Source organism: Camelus ferus, chromosome 30 (genome assembly GCF_009834535.1).
Source record: "Camelus ferus isolate YT-003-E chromosome 30, BCGSAC_Cfer_1.0, whole genome shotgun sequence".
NCBI lineage: Eukaryota > Metazoa > Chordata > Mammalia > Artiodactyla > Camelidae > Camelus > Camelus ferus.
In genome coordinates, this window is record NC_045725.1 from 5,229,422 (window position 1) to 5,253,017 (window position 23,596).

The 23,596-nt window shown below is 39.8% G+C and overlaps 1 protein-coding gene across 5 annotated transcripts in view; it reads left to right on the top strand.

Moving 5' to 3' along the window:
• Positions 1-23,596, top strand: part of NETO1 (neuropilin and tolloid like 1) — a 74,654-nt gene that overhangs the window by 22,304 nt on the left and 28,754 nt on the right. For all 5 annotated transcript variants that reach the window (XM_032470473.1, XM_032470472.1, XM_032470474.1 and 2 more), the window contains exons 6-7: positions 20,046-20,087; positions 20,206-20,333. In XM_032470473.1, coding sequence (XP_032326364.1) covers positions 20,046-20,087; positions 20,206-20,333 — 170 coding nt within the window. The remainder of the gene's footprint in view (positions 1-20,045; positions 20,088-20,205; positions 20,334-23,596) is intronic.

The following is a 23,596-nucleotide window of genomic DNA, read 5'->3' on the forward strand; positions in this document are numbered from 1 at the left end:
ATTCTTTCTCACTGTGAGCTACCACATCTTGTATACATCTCCCTGTGCTATATAGTATAATCTTGTTTATCTACTCTAAATATACCTGTCAGTATCTACAAATTTCGAACTCCCAGTCTGTCCCTTCCCACCCTCCTAACCCCTGGCAACCACAAGTTTGTGTTCTATGTCTATGAGTCTGTTTCTGTTTTGTATTTATGTTTGTTTGCCTTTTTCTTTTCTTTTCTTTTTTCACCACACTTTCTTGACCATGAATGTCAAACATGCTACAGCCCTGTCCATTTAGCTGGTGGGGACAGGTGAGAACATCACTTGACACAGAATATGAAAACAAATCTGTGTATGTTCATGTGTGACTGAAGAACTATGCTGTACACCAGAAATGGGCACAACATTGTAAACTGACTATACTTCAATAAAAACATATATATATACACACACACACACACACACACACATATATATATATATACATACATATACATATATACATAAAAAACAACATATATACATAAAAAACAACAGTTATTTCCATTAAACAATGTTCAAACTATTCAGGAGTATTTTTTAACTTTTGCTTATTTTAAGTTTCAAGTTACCAGCATGATAAACCACACATTAAAAAAAAACAGAATTAAATAGTATCACTTGCTAATCAAACAATACCAATATTAAGAACAGCTTTTTATAATACTACTGAATAAGTGAAATATACATGTAAACACCAAAACATGTATATTTTGTAAATAGAAAGCTGAATTAGAATAAACCATACTTCATTCTATCTATTGCTGGCAGCCTGTATAAACCTGAGAGCAGCCAGCAGAATACACGAGGCTGGTCTAGGCTCGTATCAATCCTGTGGATGATGGTAAGAAACAAGAAGATATTGTGTAATAGGGATTATAAGCATCGCCTGCCAGATGTTACCTACTAGCTCAAGAAACAGAGTTATAAGGTCTACTTATTCCAGAATATGAGTTAATAAAAGCCTGAGGAAGACAAGTTAACTATTTCTTAATTCTTATGCAGTATGATTTAGAAGTGGTTCTTCCTGAGGAATAAATGTGAGTAAATAAAATCTGAAGTGTTTAGCGGGGAGGGTATAGCTCAGTGGTAGAGTACATGCTTAGCATGCACGAGGTCCTAGGTTCAATCCCCAGTGCCTCCATTAAAAGTAATAAATAAATCGCCTAATTACCTCCACCCACCCACCCCCGCCAGAAACAAAATCTAGTTTTTATATTGCCCTGAGAGAAATTTGATCTTTATGAGAGTGATGCAAACTACTCTAATTTCAGACCTGAGAGTTATTAACTATTGCAAACAATGTTTTTCCTTAAAGTTTATTGAGTCCTACTGAAAATTGTTGGCTATTGTGAAATATTTTTGTAAATAAATTTCAGGAACTACATTTATATTTTATTTTTGAAGAATTACAAAATATTTTACATTGCACCAAATTTTAAGAGTTAAGCACATGGTAGAGCCGAGGGAACACTTAGTTCTTCTATCATTTATCCATTTATTCATGTTCTAGGCACTGAAGGTAACAAATAAATACAACTCAGACTGCTCACATCCTACCTTGGGAGATAGGAGGTACCATGTGATATATGTCATAACAAAGGTAACATACGGTTTTAAGGAAGTGAGTGCCCTGAACTCAGAGGAGCCTAGACAACAGAGAAGCACTCTCAAGAGGTAAATCCAAATCCAGTCTCAAAACACTTAGAAGAGCTAAAAGGAAGTTATGAACAGGCCTTCCAGAGTCTTGGACCATGATGCCCAAAGACAGAAATACTGCTGTTGCTTTTTCACCAAAGAAATTGCAAGTGACTTGTCTTGACCGAAATAAAGGCTATGCACAAAGACATAATAAATGATGTGTTCAGGAAAGTTACCCAAGATGAAAGTCCATTTTTGCTATACTAACGTATTTGAGTTTAGTCTTGAAACAGTGAAAACTTCTGAAAGATTTTATGTGTGGAGATGATCACAGTTGAAACATAAAAATATCGTTGGATTGCAAGATAGAAAGTAAATTGGGAGAGGGTGGAATTGTTGAATCAGGAAGCTGTAAAAGGTGTCCAGGTGAATGAATGCAACTCCTAGTGGTATCACTGGAAATGAACAGGAAGGTATGGCTTCAAGAGTTATGAAGGTGTTAAAATTTATAACAAATGTTCTCTGATTATGTGAGGAGAAGAGACAGTGGGTTACACTGGAACACTTTTGGTTTGTGGTACCTTCGAAATATAGAAATGAGGTAACTCAGTGCCTTTTATTATCTGACAAGCCAGGCTGTAATTCCGTGAAGAGATAAATATTTTTTTAATTCATTGCTGTAGCTCCACTTGTTGGATAGAATTTTAAGTGTATGAGAGAGGTCTGGTCTCTGGAATCAGTTGTATTAGTCACTGGCATGGGGGTGGTCATGGAAACGATGGGTGTCGATGACGTTGCTCAGCAAAGAAATATCAAGAAAGATAAAGGCAACATTTGAGTAGGTGTCCTGGCAAGAAAGCCAAAAGGCTGCTATTTGAGAAACCTAAAATAAATACTCTGATGGCTGGCTAGCTAGTGTCAGGAAAAAGTGAGCTCTAAGTGGGGGAGTGGGGGTGCCAGAAACCAAGGGAAAGAGACCTTTTCAAGTCAAGTTAGTTTGTGATATATAAGATAGAGTGTGATTATCAACCAGATTTTTGCATTTAGAAGAAGTGATTGATATTTCTGTCAAATACAATTTTCCTGAGTGGTTAAGGTGGAATTCAGTCTGCAGAGAACTAAGCAGTGAACAAAACTGAGTGACTGGAGCCTATAAGCATAGAATAATCTTCCAAGAACCTTTTCTGTGAAAGGAATAATGTGGTGGGAGGATGAAAAAGAGTAGCTGGTTGAATCTGCAGAGTTAACAACAGGATGGGGGTGTTAAAGTTCATCTTTTGTTACTTTTTTTGTGCAAGACTTGGCTTCACTAGAAATTGGCCTTCAGACACCTTAAGACAGATTTCCTCATATCTTGCTTCTGCCTGGTGAAACTCACCTCCTTCCTGCCCATCTTGCTACCCTCAAAATGAAATCTGCTCCTCCAAAAATTCTGGCAGTCTTCTTTATCATATCTGTTCATTGAGGAATTGGAAGCCAACCCACAGCCCCATGACCTCTGTTATTTTTGTCGTTTTTCTACGTCTTACCTGGGATACTTGTTTAGATGTCCCAGTCCCATCCAGTGCCCAGTAACAGTGATAGGATAATGGTCTTCTGAAATGTAGGTGGTGCCGCCAACATTGCTGAAGTTCACACCTAGAAGCCGACCTGTTTCCGGTGTTTGGAGACTGTCCATGGTGCTGAACATGTGGACGCAGATGCCACAGCTTTTGCCAATTTCAGCAGCAGTATTCCCACTCTCGCAAACCCGAGCCAATATAGCGCTGCTGTTCCTATCTCATGTGGGGGCTGCTTCCTCACTCATGCTGCCGCTTCCCCCAGTCTGTGGATGACTTACATACACCATACGATAGGATGATAAAGCAATAGATATTTTAGGACTTCCTCTTTGATTTCAGCCACATATGTAGCTCTGGGGACTGGACTGAGGTGATCTCATAGACATACACTATGAGCTCTTCCATACTGCCTTCCCCCTTTACTTGTACAACCTACAACCAGGAGTCTCTCTTTTCTTGGACAGAAGTTAATTTTTCTCCCCTGTGGATACACTCCAAATGTATTCAGCAGTATCCTTAATATGCCTGGGTCAGTCCTAGGGTAATGCATTTTAGCCTCAAACTGTAATAAAGCAATGCTTATTTATCGCTCAGTATGGGCTTGCTGTCTTTAGAGCTATACTGATGTGCCTGATACAGTAAGAGCAGCGCGATCTTATGGTCCTGATGAAAGAACAGTGTGTCAGTATGCGCTGCCTCAGTTTGAGAGAAGCTGGCCAAACATTGGTTTGTTCCCTAGGGTTTCCATTCTGTCCCTATTATTCCATTTATTTTTCAGTCTACTTTTTGGCAAAGGAGGAAATAACTTGCTTGAATTCTAAAAAGTAAGCATATGCTAGAGTAAAACAAACATAGATTTATTTTTAAAAGCTAAAGTCAAAGCTGGATGTTAAAATACATATTAAAATTTCACAGGTTTGAGTCATGTCAGGTATGTCAGGAATGTGCTAGGACTGTGAAAATACAACAACAGAGATAATAATAAATAGTATCATGATTAGATTTAATAACTGGTTGGAGTGTCTTGGATAGTTTCAGACCTTTATTCTTACATCAAAGAAATTGAGACTTAGCTTGGAAGGTAGATCACTGTTGGGATTTTGGTTGGTCTAGAGCAACTTGAGGAGAGCTAGCATTTTTAATATACTGGGTCTTATATTTCTTGAACATGGTGCATTGGTGTAAACCACCTCCTATTTAGGTCTTACCTAATCCTTTTCGCTGTCAGTTCAGTTCTAAGTCTTTTCTTCCTTTCTTTTTTTTTTAATTTTCATTCTTTTTATTGAAGTGTAGTCAGTTTACAATGTTGTGTCAAAAAGTTTTTTAAAATTTATTTGAACCATTCTTTTTTTTTCCTGCAATGATTGTGGTTTTCACTTTCTAAGTGAGTTTATTATTGTTACTAACTCCTAATTTAAGTTGCATTGTAATCAGAAGGTGTGGAGTGATCCTTGTTACCATGTTGTTTGTTTACTGCCCTTTCCTGCATTTGAGGCTGTTCTCAGATCATTTTCTTTGGGAACTACAGCCTCAAAATTTTCTTTAGAATAAGTCTCTTGGAGGTAAAATCTTCCCGTGTTTACTTGCTGTCTAAATGTCTTTATTTCTCCTTCATCCTTGAAAGATCCTTTGGCCGAGTGACAATTCTAGATTGACAGGTGTTGTCTCTCAGCTCTTAGTAAATGTTATTTGACTGTCTGTTGGCTTGTGTTTTTGCCATTGACACGTCTGCCATCACTCTATCTGTCATTTCCTTTAATTGACTTTCTGCCCTTTCAAGGTTGTATCGTCCGTTTCTGTGCTTAGTGTTTCTGCTGCCATGTGTCTACACGGATTTCCTTTTATTTATTTATTTTCCTGCAAGATATTACACCTTCTAGATCAGCAGCTTTGTATTTTCACCAGCTCCAAAAAATGTTTAGCTATTATGTCTTTAAGTCGTGCCAATTTTTGATTGTGGTCCTTAACAAATTTATAGATGGAAATTCCATTTTTAGCCTCTTTTAAAAAATAATTTCTCATGGTATACTTCTTTTTGCAAATGCCGCTTTTCCATACATCACATATATATACCTACAGAAAGTAGATTCTGTATTTGATGATTCCAGACTCAGGGGTCTGTTGAATCTATTTCTGCTGGCTGTCATGTAGAGAGACGGCCCTTCTCCTTTGGGTGAGTTCTTCATAGTCTTTTTTAACCTATTGCCACGTGTGGACTAATTTGGGGAAGCTCTCCTCTTAAGATGGCTTGTTCTGCTTCTGCTTTGTTTCTGCCAGTAGCAAAGAGTAACGCCTGTCGAAGACTGCTTCAGCACCCTCGAAAGTGTTGGTTTCCAAAGTTCAAAGCCGCCACAGAGATGTCTGCATAGGACTCATGCATCAGCAAGACCCTCCCTTTCAGCAACACCCACATTCAGACAGATTTGCATCTGCACTTCTGTGCCCCCAATTCCCTCTTCTTCCAGGCCTGTCTACTCACCCTGGATTCCAGGTGTCTCTCCCAGCTACTGCAGGTCATTTCAGCCCAGGCTCCATCAGGGTCATAGGATAGTTTGAGCCTGAGAGAGTCATCCTGCAGCTAGTGGACCAGTGAGGCCCCCAAGAGTGTGACTGAGCATCATTGGGGAAGTGTGTGTGCACATATGTATGTGTACATGTGTGTGGACAAGTACAATGCTTCTCAAAACTTCTAGTCGATTCATATGGCAGGAAACAGAATCTTTAGAGTCAATTTCTAGCACTTATTTTACTATGAATATATTAAACGTCAAGAAAAAATATAGAGACTGAATATAAAATTCTACAGACCCACTCAGAGCCTTTCCAAATACTGGAAGGTTTCCATTAAATAGGTCACTTACGTATTTGAGAACAACCACTAGATATATAGAAATACTGTCTATAATTTCCAAGCCATCAATGAATTTAAAGGGAATGTAGAAGTCTTATAAATCAAATGGAAAACAGGAAACAGAAAACAGAAAAAAAGGATATGTGAAGGAAAAGAAGGTTTAAAAAAGCATAAAATATAATAGCAAAAGTAAGCCCAGATATGTTACTGAAGAATATAAATATAAACAGAGTAAATTCACCGATTAAAAAAAAAAGCTGAGAAGTGGATTAGATTAAGGAAAAATATTAGCAATACAGTACTTATAAGAAACACACCTAAAATTAATTAAAATATACTGACACACATGCAGGAAGATAGAAAATTAAGGACTGTGAAAAGAGAGCCATTAACTAAAAGCTCCCCCATTTCTGATCTCTTTCCTTGTCTACCATGGTTAGCTCAAGAGTCCATGACTAGAGATTTCTTATTTTATTAGAACTTCCACAAGAGTATGTGACACCTTTTCTTGTTCTACTGTTCTGAAATCAAGATGTAATTTTATATTTAATCCAAATATCTTTTATGGTGATTTATGTCGCTTTTCTAGTCTCAAGAAATGAAGTGAATATTTGGGAACTCTTCTCACATGATGATGTCCTCAGTAGTTAATGAATACTTCTCAGAACCCTTCCTATTGCTCAAAAGGGATACCTAATTCATTTGTACCAAGTATATAGAGCCAGATAATTTCAAATTCAATTTGAGGTCGTAATTCTAAGATTGAGGCTCCCAGAAACTTTATGAGAAGAGAAACATACTAATGGTAGCTTGCCATGGAAATGTCATCAGAAATAAAACTACCTTCGGTCAAGTCCTGGCATCTGGCTGGAGTGCATTATTTCTTTAACAGTTATTTCAAGAGTACCCACTAAATGTTAGGAATTTTGAGAGCGATGTTTACTGAGATTGAAAGAAACCAAAAACCCCTACCTACTCTCCAAGTACATCTCTGCTCCATCAGGAGTTTTGGATGAGTAAACATTATTGCCATAGAACAAAATGCCATAATGCAGACATAAAATTGTATAATAAAGTCAAGCCCTATTCCCAACAGAGTATTTTCCACGTGGCAGCCAGAGTGATCTTTTAAAAATGAAGTCAAAGTTATTCCTCCGGACGAACGCCTACTGTTTTTTTTCTTTCTCCTTCGATCAGAGTCTTTCTATTGCCAAGCTCCCCTTCAGTAAATGTCCAGAAAATAAATATTTGGGGGTCATGCAGCCTCTGTGGCATTTACTCAGCTCTGTGAATGTGGGGGGAAGGCAGCCCCAGACAATGCATAAAGGAGTGGGTGTGGACGTGTCCTGATACATCTTGTTGGTAGACAAAACGATTTTTGAATATCTTTTTATGTTTTTGGAGGGAAGGATGGAGATTGGAGAATTTATCGCTACTGCTGCTTTTGTTCTTGTTTTCCCCAAAATTTGATTGTATATGCAAGTTTAAAAAAATTTTTTTTAAAAGCTTAGAGAACAGTGTCTGCCAAGACTTAAGTCTTCAGCTTTTATTCCTATGACAACCCATGTTGTTTTGACACTAGTAGCACAATTATTATCTATTTTACAAATACAAGATGTGCGGAACTTGGGGACAGAAAAATGTCACTCTATTTCATGACTAAAATTGTGTTCTTGACTCTGAGCTCATGGGTTTGCTTAGCAGTAAACAACTTAATCTTATATAGTGAATTTTTTTTTTAAGTCACATTCAAGATTCACCTTGGTTCTTTGGATGCCTCGTCTGCAAATGGCTCTTGCCCTGTGCTCCACTCCCCAAGTTCTGCAGGGGACGAGAGGGGCAGTGTTCCTGATCTCATTTTTTTGTTGTTGTTACTGGTGTCCGGGCATCGCTGCCGCCGTCCTTGGTGTCTGATCTGTAGCTGGGGTTGTGCGCAGTGCTCAGTCTCCTCTGTGGCCCACTGGTCAGTCTGCATCATCCCAGCATTAGGAGCCCACATGGACTGGCTCCCTTGCCCAGTCCGCCTGCCTGCCTGGTGACTAGCTCTCCCTCTGGTGCCCCCCCCCCACCCTCTCCAACCTCCCAAGACTGGAGCCCCAGTCGAGCTCCCAGATAACTTCTGCCATCCCCTCTGCGTCTGTGAGTTGCACACAAATTCCCCTCTGGCTGTGAGGAAAAGTCAAAGATGGTACAAGACCTCTCTGCTTTTCTCACAGAATCTCCCCCCACGGGATCGGGTATTAGGTAACTGTTGTCACAAGGGTGTCTAGGCAACGCCCCTCACTCGTCAGACCCCAGGGGGGCAGCTTCTTTGCTTCTCGGTTTAGAGGGCACGGGGACAGGTCAGGAGACTAACAGGAAGCCAGCAGGTGAAGGTCCAGCTTGGAACCTAGGTGAGCAGTGAGTGACGTGTCCCATGAGAGCCTCACGCCTTTCCCTTTGCAGTTACTTTACATTGAATCTTAGAAGGATACTTGAGTAAGACTACATGCATTCAAGTTCCAGTTCTGGACCTTCCCCAGTTTTCTCAGTCACCTGAGGTCTCACCTTCAACTTAAAAAATTGGGGTGATAACCACCCTGGGAGACAGGGGTTACTTTGAGGATTAGCGAGGTCATCACTGTTGAAGTTTCTGCCCAGGGCCTGGCGTAGCATGAGGGCTTGCTGAATGTTGAATGCTGCTTCTGAGACGATTCCTACACTTTTATTTATTTCTATAAAGAGGAGGACAGAAAGGGCGAAGAAAGCTCAGTTCCAGGAGACAAAAATTAGGCGCTAAGCAATCGCCAAGGTGTAGCGTGTCAGTCAGGGCAAGCTGTTTCCGAGTCAGGAAGTGAAAGGGGATTTAGGGCTGTTTCCTAGGCAACAGATGGCAGGAGCGAGAAGCCGGGCAGATCATGGGGTCCTGTGTGTCATCCGTGCTGGTCCAGGTTGTACTGGTCAGAAAAACAGACGCAATTATATTGGCATAGGAATGAGATTTATTATAAAGAATTGGCCCACATGGTTGTGGAAACTTAGAAATCCACAGACCTACAGCTGGAGACCCAGGAGAGTGGATGGCTTACTTCCATTTCATATCCAGAGGTCTGAAAACCAGGACAGCCAGGTGTGCAGTCACAGTCTGAAAGTGGGCAGGATCCAGACCCAAGAGCCAGCTTTTCAGTTTGAGTCCCAAGGTGGGAACAGCCTGATGTCTGAGCCCAAGCCGTCAGGACCGGAGGGCTTCCCTCTCGCTCCAGCCCCCTTTTTGTTCCGTTCCAGTCTTCAGCTGTCCCTCTGATGAGGTCCACCCGTGTTAGGGAGGGCAGTCTTCTCCTCTCTCTTTACCAATTCAAAGATTCATCTTATCCGGAAGCACCCTCCCTGACACACCCAGAACAGTGTCTGGCCAAGTGTCTGGGCCCCCCATGGCCCACTCAAGCTGACACATACAGTTGACCCTCACACCCTCCTACATGTTTCCAAAGCCATGACAAGAAGAGCAGATGTCCACTGACTAAACAGTGTCCCTAGCAGAAGCAAGTGGACTGGGGTGGAGACGGATGGGGTTCTTGGCCTAGTTAGGTAAAGATGGCAAAGAATGATGCAGGCTGCGTGTTCTGTAATTGATTTTGCTTCCTGTCAGGGTGGTTTCCAACATGTTAATCTCTCTGTTTAATTGCTCTACATGAAGGTCCATTGTGATGAGTTGAAACTTTAGAAACAGGAGCTTATAAAATTTAATCCCCACACATTTATCGTTGCTCTTTCCTGAAACATGAAAAGTAAAACTCATTCATCCCTCACTCATTGCCTGTGTATAAATTAAACAAACATCAGTGGACTCTCCCAGAGTCAAAAGGCCTTTCTGAACTTTTTTAGAGTAGCTTATAAATGGTCTCCCTTATGTAGTTCTAATGTGAAACAGATTCTTCACTTCCTTCTAGTACAAAAGCAGAAATAGAACCCTTTTAATTTTTCTGGTGCCAGAACAGTGCCATCCACATGTTTGAGTTTTTATTGCATGCATTTCCCATCAGCAAAATAAATCTTGACATAGAGACTGGGAAAGGTTTCATTAAACAGAATGAGTTAAGAGAAATTAAGTCCTGGTATAACATACCGATTTAACATCCAGAAATTACAGTCTTCTTTGTAGCAAATATAATTCAAAATTAATTTTATGCATTTAAAGAAAAAGGAGGGAGAGGGTCCAGACAGGGATGTGGGAGTAAGAGATACAACCTACTATGTATAAAGGAAATTAGCAGCAAGGATGGACTGTGCAGCACAGAGAAGTCCAGTCACTATTTTGTAACAATTTTAAATGGAACATAATAGTAAAAATATTGAATCACTGTGTTGTGCACCTGAAATTAATATAGCATTGTAAGTCAACTATACTTCAATTTAAAGAAAGAGAAAACGCATTCTTTTACTTTTAGCATATTTTATTTAGAAGCACATTGGAATGTATAAAATCAACATATATAAATTATAGTGTTTTATTTGGGCAGAAGATGTGAATTAGAAGATACTTATACTCAGTTGAGTGCCATGTGTATTTAGTTTAGTTTCCTGTTTCCTTTGATGGGAACCCAGCTTTTATGGCGAGAGCAAGGTGGGTTATAAATTAATGTGATTGACTTGCCTGTGGATCTAATATAAATATATTTTCATGGTTTACCTACACACTTTTTGAATTTCTTGCTGTTAAACATTGGTGAGCTCTCCAGCTACATCCTTGCCTTTTATTTTCCCAAGGACATGCTCCAGTTCTCATACCCTGATCATTGTTCAACAAGAACATATTTATCATCTGTATGATATTCGTTTTGCCATTAACTTTGGCGAGACATCCATTTTTCTCAAACCTTTTTTGTATGTCTTTAGAAGGAAACCTTCCCATGTTTATTTATTTTTCTCTTTTGTACTTCCTTTGGATTTTTCCCTCGTTCCTTTGATTGGTCCCTGTGGTGTGGCAAGCAAGTGGCAAGCAGTGATTCAGGCATGAATGGGCACACTGGAGGAGGATGCCTTACTCAGTGACCTTCCTCGTGGGACGTGGGATTGTGGAACGGGAATTCTGACGCTCTGTGGGAGAAGTAGGGCTTCTCAGCACAATAAACCTTCTTTAATTCACACCCCCTGGTGTAGGTCCCCCTGGTGGCGGCTATGCAGTAAGTGGTTCCCTAGACCCGGCTCTGCCCACTCTCGCTTTACTCTCCTCACCTCATCTCTATTGAAGTTTTCCCAGGCCACACAATTTCTAACAGTAATGGGGATTAATTTAAGCAGGAGTGATTTTCTTCATATTAACTCATTGCGGGCGAACTGTCCTGCAGGAGCACTACACACTGCTAACTGCAGGTCTTACGTTGGGTCTTGATTCTTTGATTCATTTTGAGTTAATTTCTGTGTGTGTTGTTCGGGGAAGGGTCAGAATGTATTGTTTTATGTGTGGCTGTCTAGTTTTCCCAGCACCATTCCCAGTGGAGAAAACTGTCCTTTTACCATTGAATGTCTTGGCACCCTTGTCAAAAATTATTTGACCATATATGGGAGGACTTAACTTCTGCTTTTTATGTCAGTTCAGCTCAAGAATTGTATGCGAAGCACTGGAGAAAGGAGGGACTAAGACAAAAGGGATTAGTTAGGACTCTGATGCCCTAAGGTGATGTGGGCTGGCACTGAGACCGTAGACTGGAATGAGAGGTTGGTAGTGAAAAATTTTACAAAAATAATTGAAAGCTCTTCGTATCTTACTGATGAAATAAGAGTGTGAAGGAGTCAAGTTAATTTTGTTTTTGAAGTTTTCAGCTCAGGGAATCATGAGAAGGCTAATGATTGATAAAAATGAAAAGTCTAAGGGAATAAAATGAATGGGATTCCATCAATCTTACTCTCTGAGTAAACAGGAGAGACCCAATTCTCTCCTTCCTTGCAAACTAAAATTTATGATATTGGATTTATATTGCTGTAGACCACTACTTTGGGGAAATCACGGATTATTTTCACACCTCTTAATGAAATAACTTTTTTGGTGTTCTTATGTTTGAAAGATAGAAAAATGAGCAAAGGGAATGAAGACTCGGCAAGTTCTCAATAAACAACTGGGTCTTAAACTGTAGTCTAAGGGCAAACGAACCATTTCAGAGTTTTTATAATGCAAAACCAGTTTCATAGTTACACAAGCATTTTTTAAATACCAGTGAAATGTTGGTATAGCATTATTAAAAATTCTAAGACATATTTCAGTGAACACTTCACGTTGCATTTGATGAAGGCTGGAAATGTGCTTGATTCTTACAGTCCTCAGGTAATGATAGATTTGGGGGCCAATGGACCCTGACAGTCCAGCTCTGCCTGGAACTATACTTCTCCCTCATCTCTCAAGATGGAAGTTGCACTTTTGAGAAATAACTCTTTCTCGGAGATGTGAGGGGTTTAGGGAACTCTAGTCTAACTTTCTTAATACGTGGCTCAGAACTAGGTACCCAGCTCTGATCATTTGTTCTCTCAAGTGAAATGCTCATTAAAAGCACTGGTGTTAGACCCTCATTCAAACCTGCTGAATCTCTGTGATATTGGGGAAATGAGTATCAGGGGGATGAAAAGAGATGATGTGAGAAGTGGAGATAAAAGGATTATATATATATTTTTTCTTGTTGTTGTTGTTGTTTGTAATTGTTAATTCGCCTCTACTTAAAATGAACCAAGGTTACTTTCTAGTGGATAATACAAAAAAAAAGAGAGAGATGATCCTTTCAGTTTTTGGATAGTTGCATCCATCTAGGAGAAGATCTCTGATACTGCCAATCGCGGAATTAGATACAATACTTTCTTAAATGGTTTCTTGCTTATTTAGATTAGCTCAATTTTACTGTTACCTAAAATTTGGATATAATTTTTGAGCTAAACTGACATCAAAGGGCCTTTGGTAGCTGGTGTACATTGTTCTGTATTAAGGGAAAAGTGGCTATCTGGAAATTTACCAGCTATCAAGCATTATTTGGATATTGGTAAACATTCAATGAGGACTTTGTTATGACTTTTCTGCAAGAATTCTCTAGCTGATCTCAGGCATCTGAGGAAATGAGATGAACTTGCCAAAGTTACATGCTTTCTAATGGAAATAATTGCAGCATTCAGAATAGACAGTGAGGCTACAGCAATGGTAATTAATTTGTAAATAATGATTTCAGAGCAACAATAATATTTTAGACATATAAAAGTAATATTTTTGAGGGGGCAGTAATTGGGTTTATTTATTTCTTTCGGTGGAGATAACTGGGGATTGAACTCAGTGTTGCCAAGTCCAAACTTGTTCTGCTTGCTGAATGACAGGCCAATAAATCGGGAGACGAGGTGCTGGGGCAAGGAACAGCGACTTTATTCGGAAAGCTGGCAGACGGAGAGGATGGCAGACTAATGCCCTGGAGAACCATCCTCCTCTAGTCAATACAGGCTCCTTTTATACAAAAAATAAGGCGGGGGAGGGAAAGCAAGGGAGGGGGTGTGCTTGGTTGTCATAACCTTCTTGCTGCAGGCACTCTTTGTTCTTGCAGCCATCCCCGTGGGCTAGGTCATGGCGTCCCTGTAAACCTCCAACAAAACAAAGGTTATTCTCTGCTATATCAGGACCTCACAGGTGCCAAGCATGCACTCTACCACTGAGCTGTACTCTCCCCGCCAAAAATAATATTTTAGGTATTTTTTTAATCCATTCTGAAGCTAAAATTCTGAAATGAACATGGATAAGATAACTTATATTTACATATTGCTTTGTATTTTAGGAAATCTATATCTTATCCATTATTGAGTTGATATTTGCAGGTCCTCTGCTTTGTACCAAGCCCAGCTGATATTTTTATCCACATCTTTTAGAAAGAAGCCTTATTGTTGTTACATAATACAAGTTCATGTTCCATAGTAGCTAATTCAAATATGCAATCACCAAACACGTTTTGGACAATCTAGTTTTTGGGTTTTTTTTTTTTGTCTCTATTATTCTTTTGGTCTTCTGATGATTTTTTTTCCCTCTTTCCCTCAAAGTTTTTCTCCATTTTGTATAGTAAATGCTTATCTTCCCCATAGAATAATACTATTGCCTGTGTCTATCAAAAACAAACATTGTAAAAGCCTATTTAATGTGAACACAAGCAAAATCCAGCATCTGTGCATTCATTTTATAGGAAAGAATATATGTTCTCAATATATTTAAAATTATGAATACACACATCATGAGGAAACATAATATATAGCAGCTAAATAAATAAAAGAAAGAATACATCTGTACAAGCCTTGCAAATATCAATAATATTTTACAAAACTTGCAAAATTCCTTTCCTACAATGCTTATAAGTTTTGATTTCTAAAATTTATATGAGTAAATTTCATTTAAACTAGAAAAAAAAGAAGTCATATGTAAATTCTTTGCTGATATTAAGACCGTTAGTGGGGAGAGGGTACAGCTCAGTGGTAGAGTGCATGCTTACTTAGCATGCGTGAGGTCCCAGGTTCAATCCCCAGTACCTCCATTAAAAATAAATAAATAAACCTAATTACCTTGCCTCCCCCCAAAAAAGATCAAGAAAAAAAAAAAAAAAGACCGTTAGGGAGGCAAACTTACTGTGAAGCTCTAATTGTCACAGATAAGGGTAAACCTTAAAAAGAGGCTTAAAATATTGTGCTATGAATTTTATGATAGAACCATGTTGCGTCTGGAGAAGAGTGAAATAAATCAGATTAGTAAAATAATCTGATGATGCCAGCTATTTTAGTGCTGTGCGAAGAATTTTTTGCAACTGATTTTTAAAACAGCACCTGAAATTCAGTTAACTGATCTCAGAAACTACAAACGCAGTGCTTTTCAGTCTTGAGTAGGAAGCGAGCTGTCAGCACTGATGGGCTGCAGGCAGGGAAAGAAGGACGGGAACTGGAAAGTGCCTGTTGAAGTGGGCAGCTCATCCCGATGCAAGGGCTAATTTAATAAAGACATGCCAGCTGACATTACAGGGCTTCCCAAAGCAAGTAGAGATGGGAAGTGGAGATGTAATGGAACTCAGGACATGATTCGGGCTGTGTGAGATGGCGGACACTTGCGGAAAGTATTGATCAGCTTTGTCAGGACTAGCCTGGCAGGTGGTTGAGCTGTGCGCTGCAAACTTATTACAGTATCAAAGTTGATTTTTATAATCAGAGGGTTTTGTAGGTATAGTCACAGGGCCGCGTCGGGCAGTTACAGTTTCCCATACTCTTGCGTTCTGTGGTACAATGGCACACCTGAGCTATAAAAGCCTAAACCGACAACGTCTTGATTTTAGCTAAGAAAAAGGTACGTTTCAGAACTTTTTAGTGACTTGTTCAGAGTTACAGAGGTAGCTACGAAACTGTTCAGGTTTTAGGTCAGAACAAGGTTATTTTTCTATTTTTCTTGAATCCCCTTTTTGTTCACTTGTAAAATAAGATGTCTCTGATTTTGATTTATTCATAGTCTAACCGATAAGTAACAATTTACTGGAAGTCCAACTACAGTGTGGCTGGCACTGAGAAAATTGTTTGGAATATGAAATAAATGAATTGCACAGTCCTAAGTTACTAAAGTGTAACGCAGAGTTTTGTTGGGAGATGAAGTGTGTACCCATGATTAAAAGGTGGGCTGTTCAGTGCATTCTGAAATATTTTGGTCTCAAGCGCCCAATCTTCTCTTAAGAAATACTGGAGACCTCAGAGTGCTTTGGCTTACATAGCTGTATCATCCAATATTTACCATATTAGACATTTAAACGGATAAAATTTTAAATAGCTGTTTATTAATTCATAGAAAACTTACATTGAAAACCAGTTATGTATTAACATAAAAGCGTATTTTAAAACGTTGATTAATATTAACATAGCAATTAAGTATTATAATAATAATTAGAGGGGTTACATTGTTTCACATGTTTCTAGGTCTGTTTAGAGTGTGGCTTATTAGCAGACAGCAACTTTCTCACAACTGTTTCTGCCTCACATCTTTGCAATGTGTTCTTACGGTTGAAGTAAATGGAGAAAATTCAGCCTCATGGAGAAATGTAGATGGGAAAGGAAAGAGTATTTTAATGGCTTTTTCTGATGGATACGACATCAAGCCTCTATAAGTGATAGTTTCTCAAAGGTTAGTTGCAATGGGGAATGTGAAGCTACGTCAAGAAGTTTGCGTATCTGTTACGTTAACATCGGTTGATGTATCTTGCTCTTCAAGTGCCTCTTTTACCAGGCATAATTGTTTTAACATCAACCATTACTAGATGGCGGTTACTGGATCGCTGTTATGCAGATGTCCAAGTGTGAAACCATTTCATTATTCAGTATCAAAAATCATACTTGTTCATATAATCAACAGTCACACTGAGAAATTACTCAAGTATTGAGATGCTGTCAAATACACAGTGATGGATACATTTTGTTTGCTTGGAGCTTGAATTTTATCATTGGCAGCAAATATTGTCAGTTTGTTTTCCTTAAAGCCAATAGTTTGGCTGTGTTCATCCTGCAGAAAAATCAACAGATTCACTGTGTTCTCCTTGCAGAAAAGATACATGTGCAAAATCTTACATTTAAAAAATTTAGTAATTTTTTGAATGCCTCATCAAGAAGATTTTAAAGTAAAATAGTCTTTTTTTTTTAATCTCCACGAATGCATGAGGATGACTTATACAATGAATACTAACAGCTGAGTTTTGGTGCCATTGTCTTGGGTGCCCAGGAAGAAAAAGATGTGGGTTTAGTAAACAGGAGATCGGTCTTGAATAGAACATCTAATTTGATAGGTTTCCTGTTAAGAGCTTCTTGATTGGAAAAGTGTAGGTATAAGGCATTACAGAATATGAGGAAATCAACTTAGTGGACTGTAATTATGTTTTTATGCACAAAAAATATGTTAAACTCAATAACACTTATTGGGCACCTACTATGTCCAAGCAGTGTTTGGTCCTGGGCAAAAAGAGGGAGGAGGAATAGACGCAGAGGCCCTTGTAGCGTGGACGTCCTCATGGTCTAGTGGGAGTAGATGGTCAGTAAACAAGTTTGCTATTTGTTAATAGCAAAATGAGAGTAAATTGTGATAAAAGAAACCAGGAAGGGAGAAAAGGAAGAGAGAGTCAGTGCGGCCTTCGAGGGTGTCCCCCAGGAGGGCCTTTCCTAGAAGATAATATTTCAGCCAAGAACTGAAGAATGAGTAATATCCAGCAAAGCAGAGCCTGGCAGGGGTGGGGAGAGAGATCGCAGACAGAGAAAAGAGCAAGTGCAAACAGCCTAGAATGTTGTGCAAATAGGAAGGATCCCCGTGTGTTGAGAGGAGAGAGCAGAGGTGAGCAGCCTGGGGTGCCCTGGGCCAGGTGGTCTGGGGCGAGAACACGCAGGACATTACAGTCCATTAAAAAGAGTTGTGACTGTAACCCAAGGGCAGTGGAAAGCCAGCTGCGTATCATGATGGTTTATATTTTTAAGAGCTTATTCAGGTTGCTTAGTGGACAGTAGATTCGGGAAGTTCTAGAGTCAGAAGATGATGACAAAGTCCAAGGTCGTTGTGCTTCTGCGCAGTAATTTGTCTTTGCCCCAGACAACCTGAAACAATAAATCAATCTCAATATCCTCACATTCGATGTAGGTTGTTTTTAAAAATTATTGTGTTGTTCATTTTCTGTTTGTGTTTGCAGCTCACGGGGGCCACCCGTTAATACGATTGTTATATTATTGGTGCTTAATTCAGATGGAACCGCAGGGATGATTTTTATCCTAAAGGTTTTATTTTTTTTTCCAACAATAAGTCCCTGCACCATTAATACAAAGACAAAAATACATTTTCAGTTCTCAGAACTGGAATCTCTCTCAACGTTGTCTGGCATGAGTTATAAAAATGACAAATGTTAGCCTTCAAACTAGAGGACAGAATACCAACTACATTTTCACAAGTGTCATAGGAAGAGCCACGCAAGGCTGGAACAGTCGCATCACAAAGGAGGCAGTAGTAATAATGACTGCTATTAAGCATTATGCAAAATAGTAAAAGGGACATAATGAATAACAAAGAGTCCAGATAACGGAGGTGGGCAAGCTTGAGGGACATGTCTCTTGAATACCAGGACAACTGCTTAAGGGTGCCAGCCCGTCTGAGTAATTATGGACGAAACAGCTCCTTTCTTGTGCACAGTAGGTAGCACATATACATTCTTTGAAAGAACAACCAAATATCCATTGATTTAGATGAAGGGAAAAAAATCTCTATGCTGTCCTCGTTTCTGTTTCTTCCATGGAAATTGCATACAGATATCTTCCGTCTTTCTTTTCCAAAAAAGGCAAAGGAACTGTTTTCAAAAGAGTTCTGCAAAGCAATTTGGATCTTGATTCAACATTTAATACCACTGTTATTTTGCTATTGTCCTACAATAAAGTGAGTCTAAATAAAGGACGTAGCTAAATTGTAGCTGGGCCAATCCAAGCCTTTCAGCATCAGTAGATCAGTGTACATTGCTGTTAAAAACAAACAAGCAGCAACAAAAAAATTGAACCTGTAATGAAGGTGAGTCCCCTCGTACAGTCGGCCTGCAGTTATGGGTCTGGCGTATTCACGCACACAGATGAACTAAGAAGCAGGCTTAGATACACGCAGACTTCCCTACACATACGGTCTTAATATCCAGAATTAAGTTTTCTCCAGACAGAGTGCCACCCTTTCATATTTCAGTCCTAGACCGTTACTGAACAGTGTCTTACAAAATATTTCTAACTTTGTAAGATTTTTGATTTATCGCTAATACCACAGTAGCAAAAAGGAATTAAATTTCACAATCATCTTTTAATTGGATACCATGTGTCTCCAAGATAAATCATAGCCTTTGATGCCTTCACCCATAAATAAAAGAAAATCAATTCAAAGTAACCGAGACTACAAGGATGTGTATTGTTTCAAAAAGCAAGAAGCTCAAAGAAGTGCAACTCCAGACTAGGTTAATGCAGTGCCTCAGTGATACCCTTAAGGACTCATGGTTCTTCGTGGTTCCACTCTGCTCATCCTAAGAGTTAGCATTTTCTTACATTAGCAACTGTCAACATCACAAGTTGGCCAACACACGTGACCCCAAATGCTCCAATATAAACATGACCACACCATGAGCTGGGAAAACGATGTGCCTTGTCCCCATTTGTTATCAAGGAAAATGTTCAGGAGCCCTCCAGTAGGCTCACCTGTGTGTTGCTCTGGCTGCAAACCCACCTCAAAATCAACTCCAGGAAATGGAAGGGAGACCATCATTTTTGGCTTGTAACAGTCAGGACATTTCCGAGGCTTGTGATAAAGCAAGCTTCCCCAAAGCATATAAATGAGCTGTCTGGACTGTGGTAGGCTGGAAGGAAGACTGGGGAGAGACTGGACTGTCGCGTGGACACAAGAACATACTGAGGCGTACTTGGAAACTAGCACGGGGTAAAGAGTTACAGAAGTGCAGTCAGCCAGGAGAGAGGGACCTGAGGGTTTACGCCTTAACTCTGTGCTTCCAATATTTCCGTTGAAATTGTGTTTCAACGATTTAAAGAATTTTTTAAGACAGACAAAATAATTGTATCTAGAATAGATGGAAGTTTACCAAATCCTCGAATTATCTATGGACACATTTTACAAAAACATCTATTGTTCGGTTATAGAGTTAAAGGTAATGAGTAAGGTTTTCAACTTGATTATTAGATGAAGGAATGATATTGGATGGCTTTTTTAAAAATGGCTTCTTTTAATTGATAAGAATCCTGTGGTAATAAATATTATATTATACAAATGAACATTTCAGTCTTAACATTATTACGTACTTTTTATTTAACCATTTAATTTCCCCTGATGTGTTTTTTAAGGTGGATCCCTGAGTAATTTAATGGTATCGTACTCAACATCACTTTAAGTAATAAAGGCAGAATAAGACTAATTGTCCTTTTTCTCAATTTTTAAGATCCTGACTTTAAGGACCTTGGAGTTTTGAAACCATTGCCAGGTTGGTAAAATAGATGTTCAATGCTGTTCAGAGGCCTTTGCTTTCTGCTGTGATGTGTACCTTTGGTTTATTACTCAAGCTGCACATCTGTGTGTGTGTTTGGCGTTTTGTTCCTTAGTGTGTGAGTTCGAGACAGGCGGCCCGGAAGGCATCGTGGAGTCTGTGCAGATTACGAAGGAAGGCAAAGCGTCAGCAAGCGAGGCCGTCGATTGCAAGTGGTACATCCGAGCACCTCCACGGTCCAAGGTCAGTCTGAAGGTGAAGTGCAGCCGTGACATTTGGCTGGGAAAGGGTCCCTAGCGCGCATTGCTTTGAACCAAGTGGATGTGTGTAGCACGTCTCAGAGTGCGATCGTAAGCTGCCGTTTTGTCTTGGTTTTGAAATGCAACACGCCTTCCTCTGTGTACCGTAACTCCCAGGGTCGTGAATAATATGGAGAGTGTGCTGCAGGGACGTTGAATAACCTGGACAAGGGACTCCGGGATGGATCTGCCTCTGTAAAAAAAAGGATTGAAATGTCATATATAAGCTATGGTTCTAAGTGTGGTTAACTTATGTCCCGAGTGTCATTATCTGCAGTCTGCTTGCTTTAACCCTAAAATCATATCTATGGAAGAAACTGCACAGGGCTCACAAAACCATGTATCTCTGGCATATAAAATAAACTTGCCGTAGGGCAGAGGGCCGGTGGTGATCAGGACCAGGCAAAAAGGACAGCAGGTACTTAACGGCCAATTACACTCCTTTTGATGGTCGTCATTAGAAAATGTCAGTCCAGCATTACCCAGTCCTCCTTTTTTTTTTCATAAATGCCCAAAATCTAGATTTTATGTTGATTGTTTTGATCCTTAAATGTTAATAGATTTTAAAAGTGGGAAACATTAGATGCATTAAACAAAATATACGATGGACCAGATTCAGGCTCGGAACACTATTTGGCAAACGTTTCTTTAGAATAACCGCATTCCTCCTATTTTGGTTGTATCTTAAGAAATACTGGGGAAGGGTGGTTTTGAGCCAGTAGTTGCCACAGGTGCAGAGTAGTGGTTACTTGCTTTTTCTCCCTTTAGTGTTGTTCTTCAGAGCATAGTTACAACCAAGCCTTACTGGTTTCTGAGATTTGGAGTTGACTATTTATTGAGGTTGAAACAGTTTGTTATTTAATTAATTGACTTAATGACTTTATAAAGTCTCAAGCACTATGCTGAAGAAATGAAAAATTAAGCGTCCTCACATTTTCAGTTTAATTCTTAGACACATATGTATCAAAAACAAATCCAAGGAGTAAGACAAGATCATTGAGATGTTTTTAAGGTGTAGCAGAGTGAGGGAGAAGACTGTGTGCACGGGAGGAGGTCAATCAAAGGTGGAATCAACTACGACTCAGGGTGTCTGCTGGGTCTTAATGAGAAACGGTGCTGTCAGGCAGGCAAGGTGGGAAGGCTTTCCTGGTAGAGTGAATAGCACCTCTAAGGACATGGAACCGTGAGAAAGTCCGCTGTGTCAGGAATTCAGTAATCGCATGCAGCCAAAGGAACACCAGGAATATGGAGGTGGGTGGTGAGTCATTAAGCTGCAGGGCTTCACAGGCCGAGGTCCCCCTGAAGGGCCTGGATTCATCCTGAGTGCGTTAGTGACACATGGAAGAACGCGAAACAGGGAAGGGATGTGGTCAGATCGCGTTTTCAACAAAATGGATTTTCTCTGCCTAGAAAGGACAGCTAGATAAAAACTTGATGGCTGGATATTCAGGACGAGGGAAAAACAAGAGTCCTCTCCACGGGAGGTGTTATTTCAGGAAAAACACTTTTGTCTTCCTCCCCTTGATTTCCCATGAATACGTCTCTGGGGTTTGCTTATGATTTGGAAATGCGGCACGCTTTCCCAGAACTTCCGGTTAGGCAGATTCAGGCCATGGCCCAGGTTCCAGCTCCGCCACTCGCAGGTCCCTGCATCTGAACCATTTAAAAAAAAAATAATTGCAGTATGAAGAAACACATAGTGATGCCTCCTTTCAAAAAAGAATCCAAGGCTACTGGTGACCAAAAACCCAACCTACTACAGAGAGTGTCCGAGGGCGAGGTTGCAGTGTACTGTGCTCTCTGACGCGATCTGCTCATTTTCCTTAAACTCTGTGAATGAAAGACTTTTTTAGATGTTTTTCCCGTCAAGAAACATTTGAGCCCCACCTCATGGTCATAACTAGCATCTCTGTCCCCGCAGTGTTAAGGAGAGGGTTTCTGTGGAAGTGTAAACACACGCCGTTTCCTTCCAGCTGCTAAGTAGACTGTCTTTTGTACAATCCCAGAACAACAACACCCGGTGTACCTGCCTGTTACAGAATGTGGCATTCTGTGACCCAAAGGGGAAGCCGCCTGCAGAGCTGGACTAAAATGGCTCTATTGTGACAGGCTTCCTCTGTTAAATTAAAGGTTAGGGACTAGGAAGTGGCTTTGAATAGCTGTCGAGAAAAGCAAGAACTGGAGACGACGGCTGCTGTGGGCTTTCTATTTATACGGAGTTCCTAGCAGCCCATGAGAACTGACTATCAAAGCGCCAGCTAAACTCGAAATGGCTTATGTGAATATCCGAATGATAATTGGTGATTGAAATACATTACACGGTGGAAGTGCTAAATAGCTGAGTGAGGTTCTGTTAAAGTCAAGGACATATGGCTTCTCAGTCTTTTGACCAACAGAAAACACAGTATCTGACATCTCCTTTGAGAACAGTAATATAGACGATCGCCTTTCGTTAAAATGTGACTAATCCAGATTTCTTAGAGATTGGAACGCCAGAGCCAGGAGGAAAGTTGGAAATCCATGACTGATGAGTTCATTTCACAGATGAATAAGCTGAGTCAAAATACTGAGGTCGTCTGTGGGTTAATGGGATGTATAAATACGCTTCTGTAAGCAACTCTTTGGTTTCCATGCAGATTCCAGAGCAGGGGTGGTGGGAGGGTATTATGGTGTCTCGCTCTGGATCTGGTCCAGAAAAAAACCCCAGAGAAGAGTGTTGGATGAGCCGCTCATGGTAACTTAATGTTGATTCCATGCAGGTTGGGGCTTATTTCTCTCTAGATACCCAGTGCCAAGAAAAAAAACCTCTGCCATTCAGTTAAAACTCATGGAAGAAAGAAACTGAAGTATAATCTAAAAAACAGGCAAGGTGACAATCTTCAAATATTTGAAGAACTGTCATATGACAGGAATAAGAGGACAAGGCTTCCTCTGCATGGTTTTAAGTACGGCAATTTATTCGAATGCTTGAATCTGGAAAGTCAATAAAAAGGTTTTTGTTTTTTATTTTAATAATAGAGATGCCCAAAGATCAGATAAGAATCTGTGGGAGGAATCCAAGTAAAGTTTGGCAGGGATTTTGTACAATAATTAAAAAGTCAAGTAATTTTTTGGCATAGATAATATTAAACTCCTTTCAAGACCAAACCTGATGAATCGACCATGAGTAACTGCCCGAATATGTGATTAGTTAGTAACAGGTCTGAC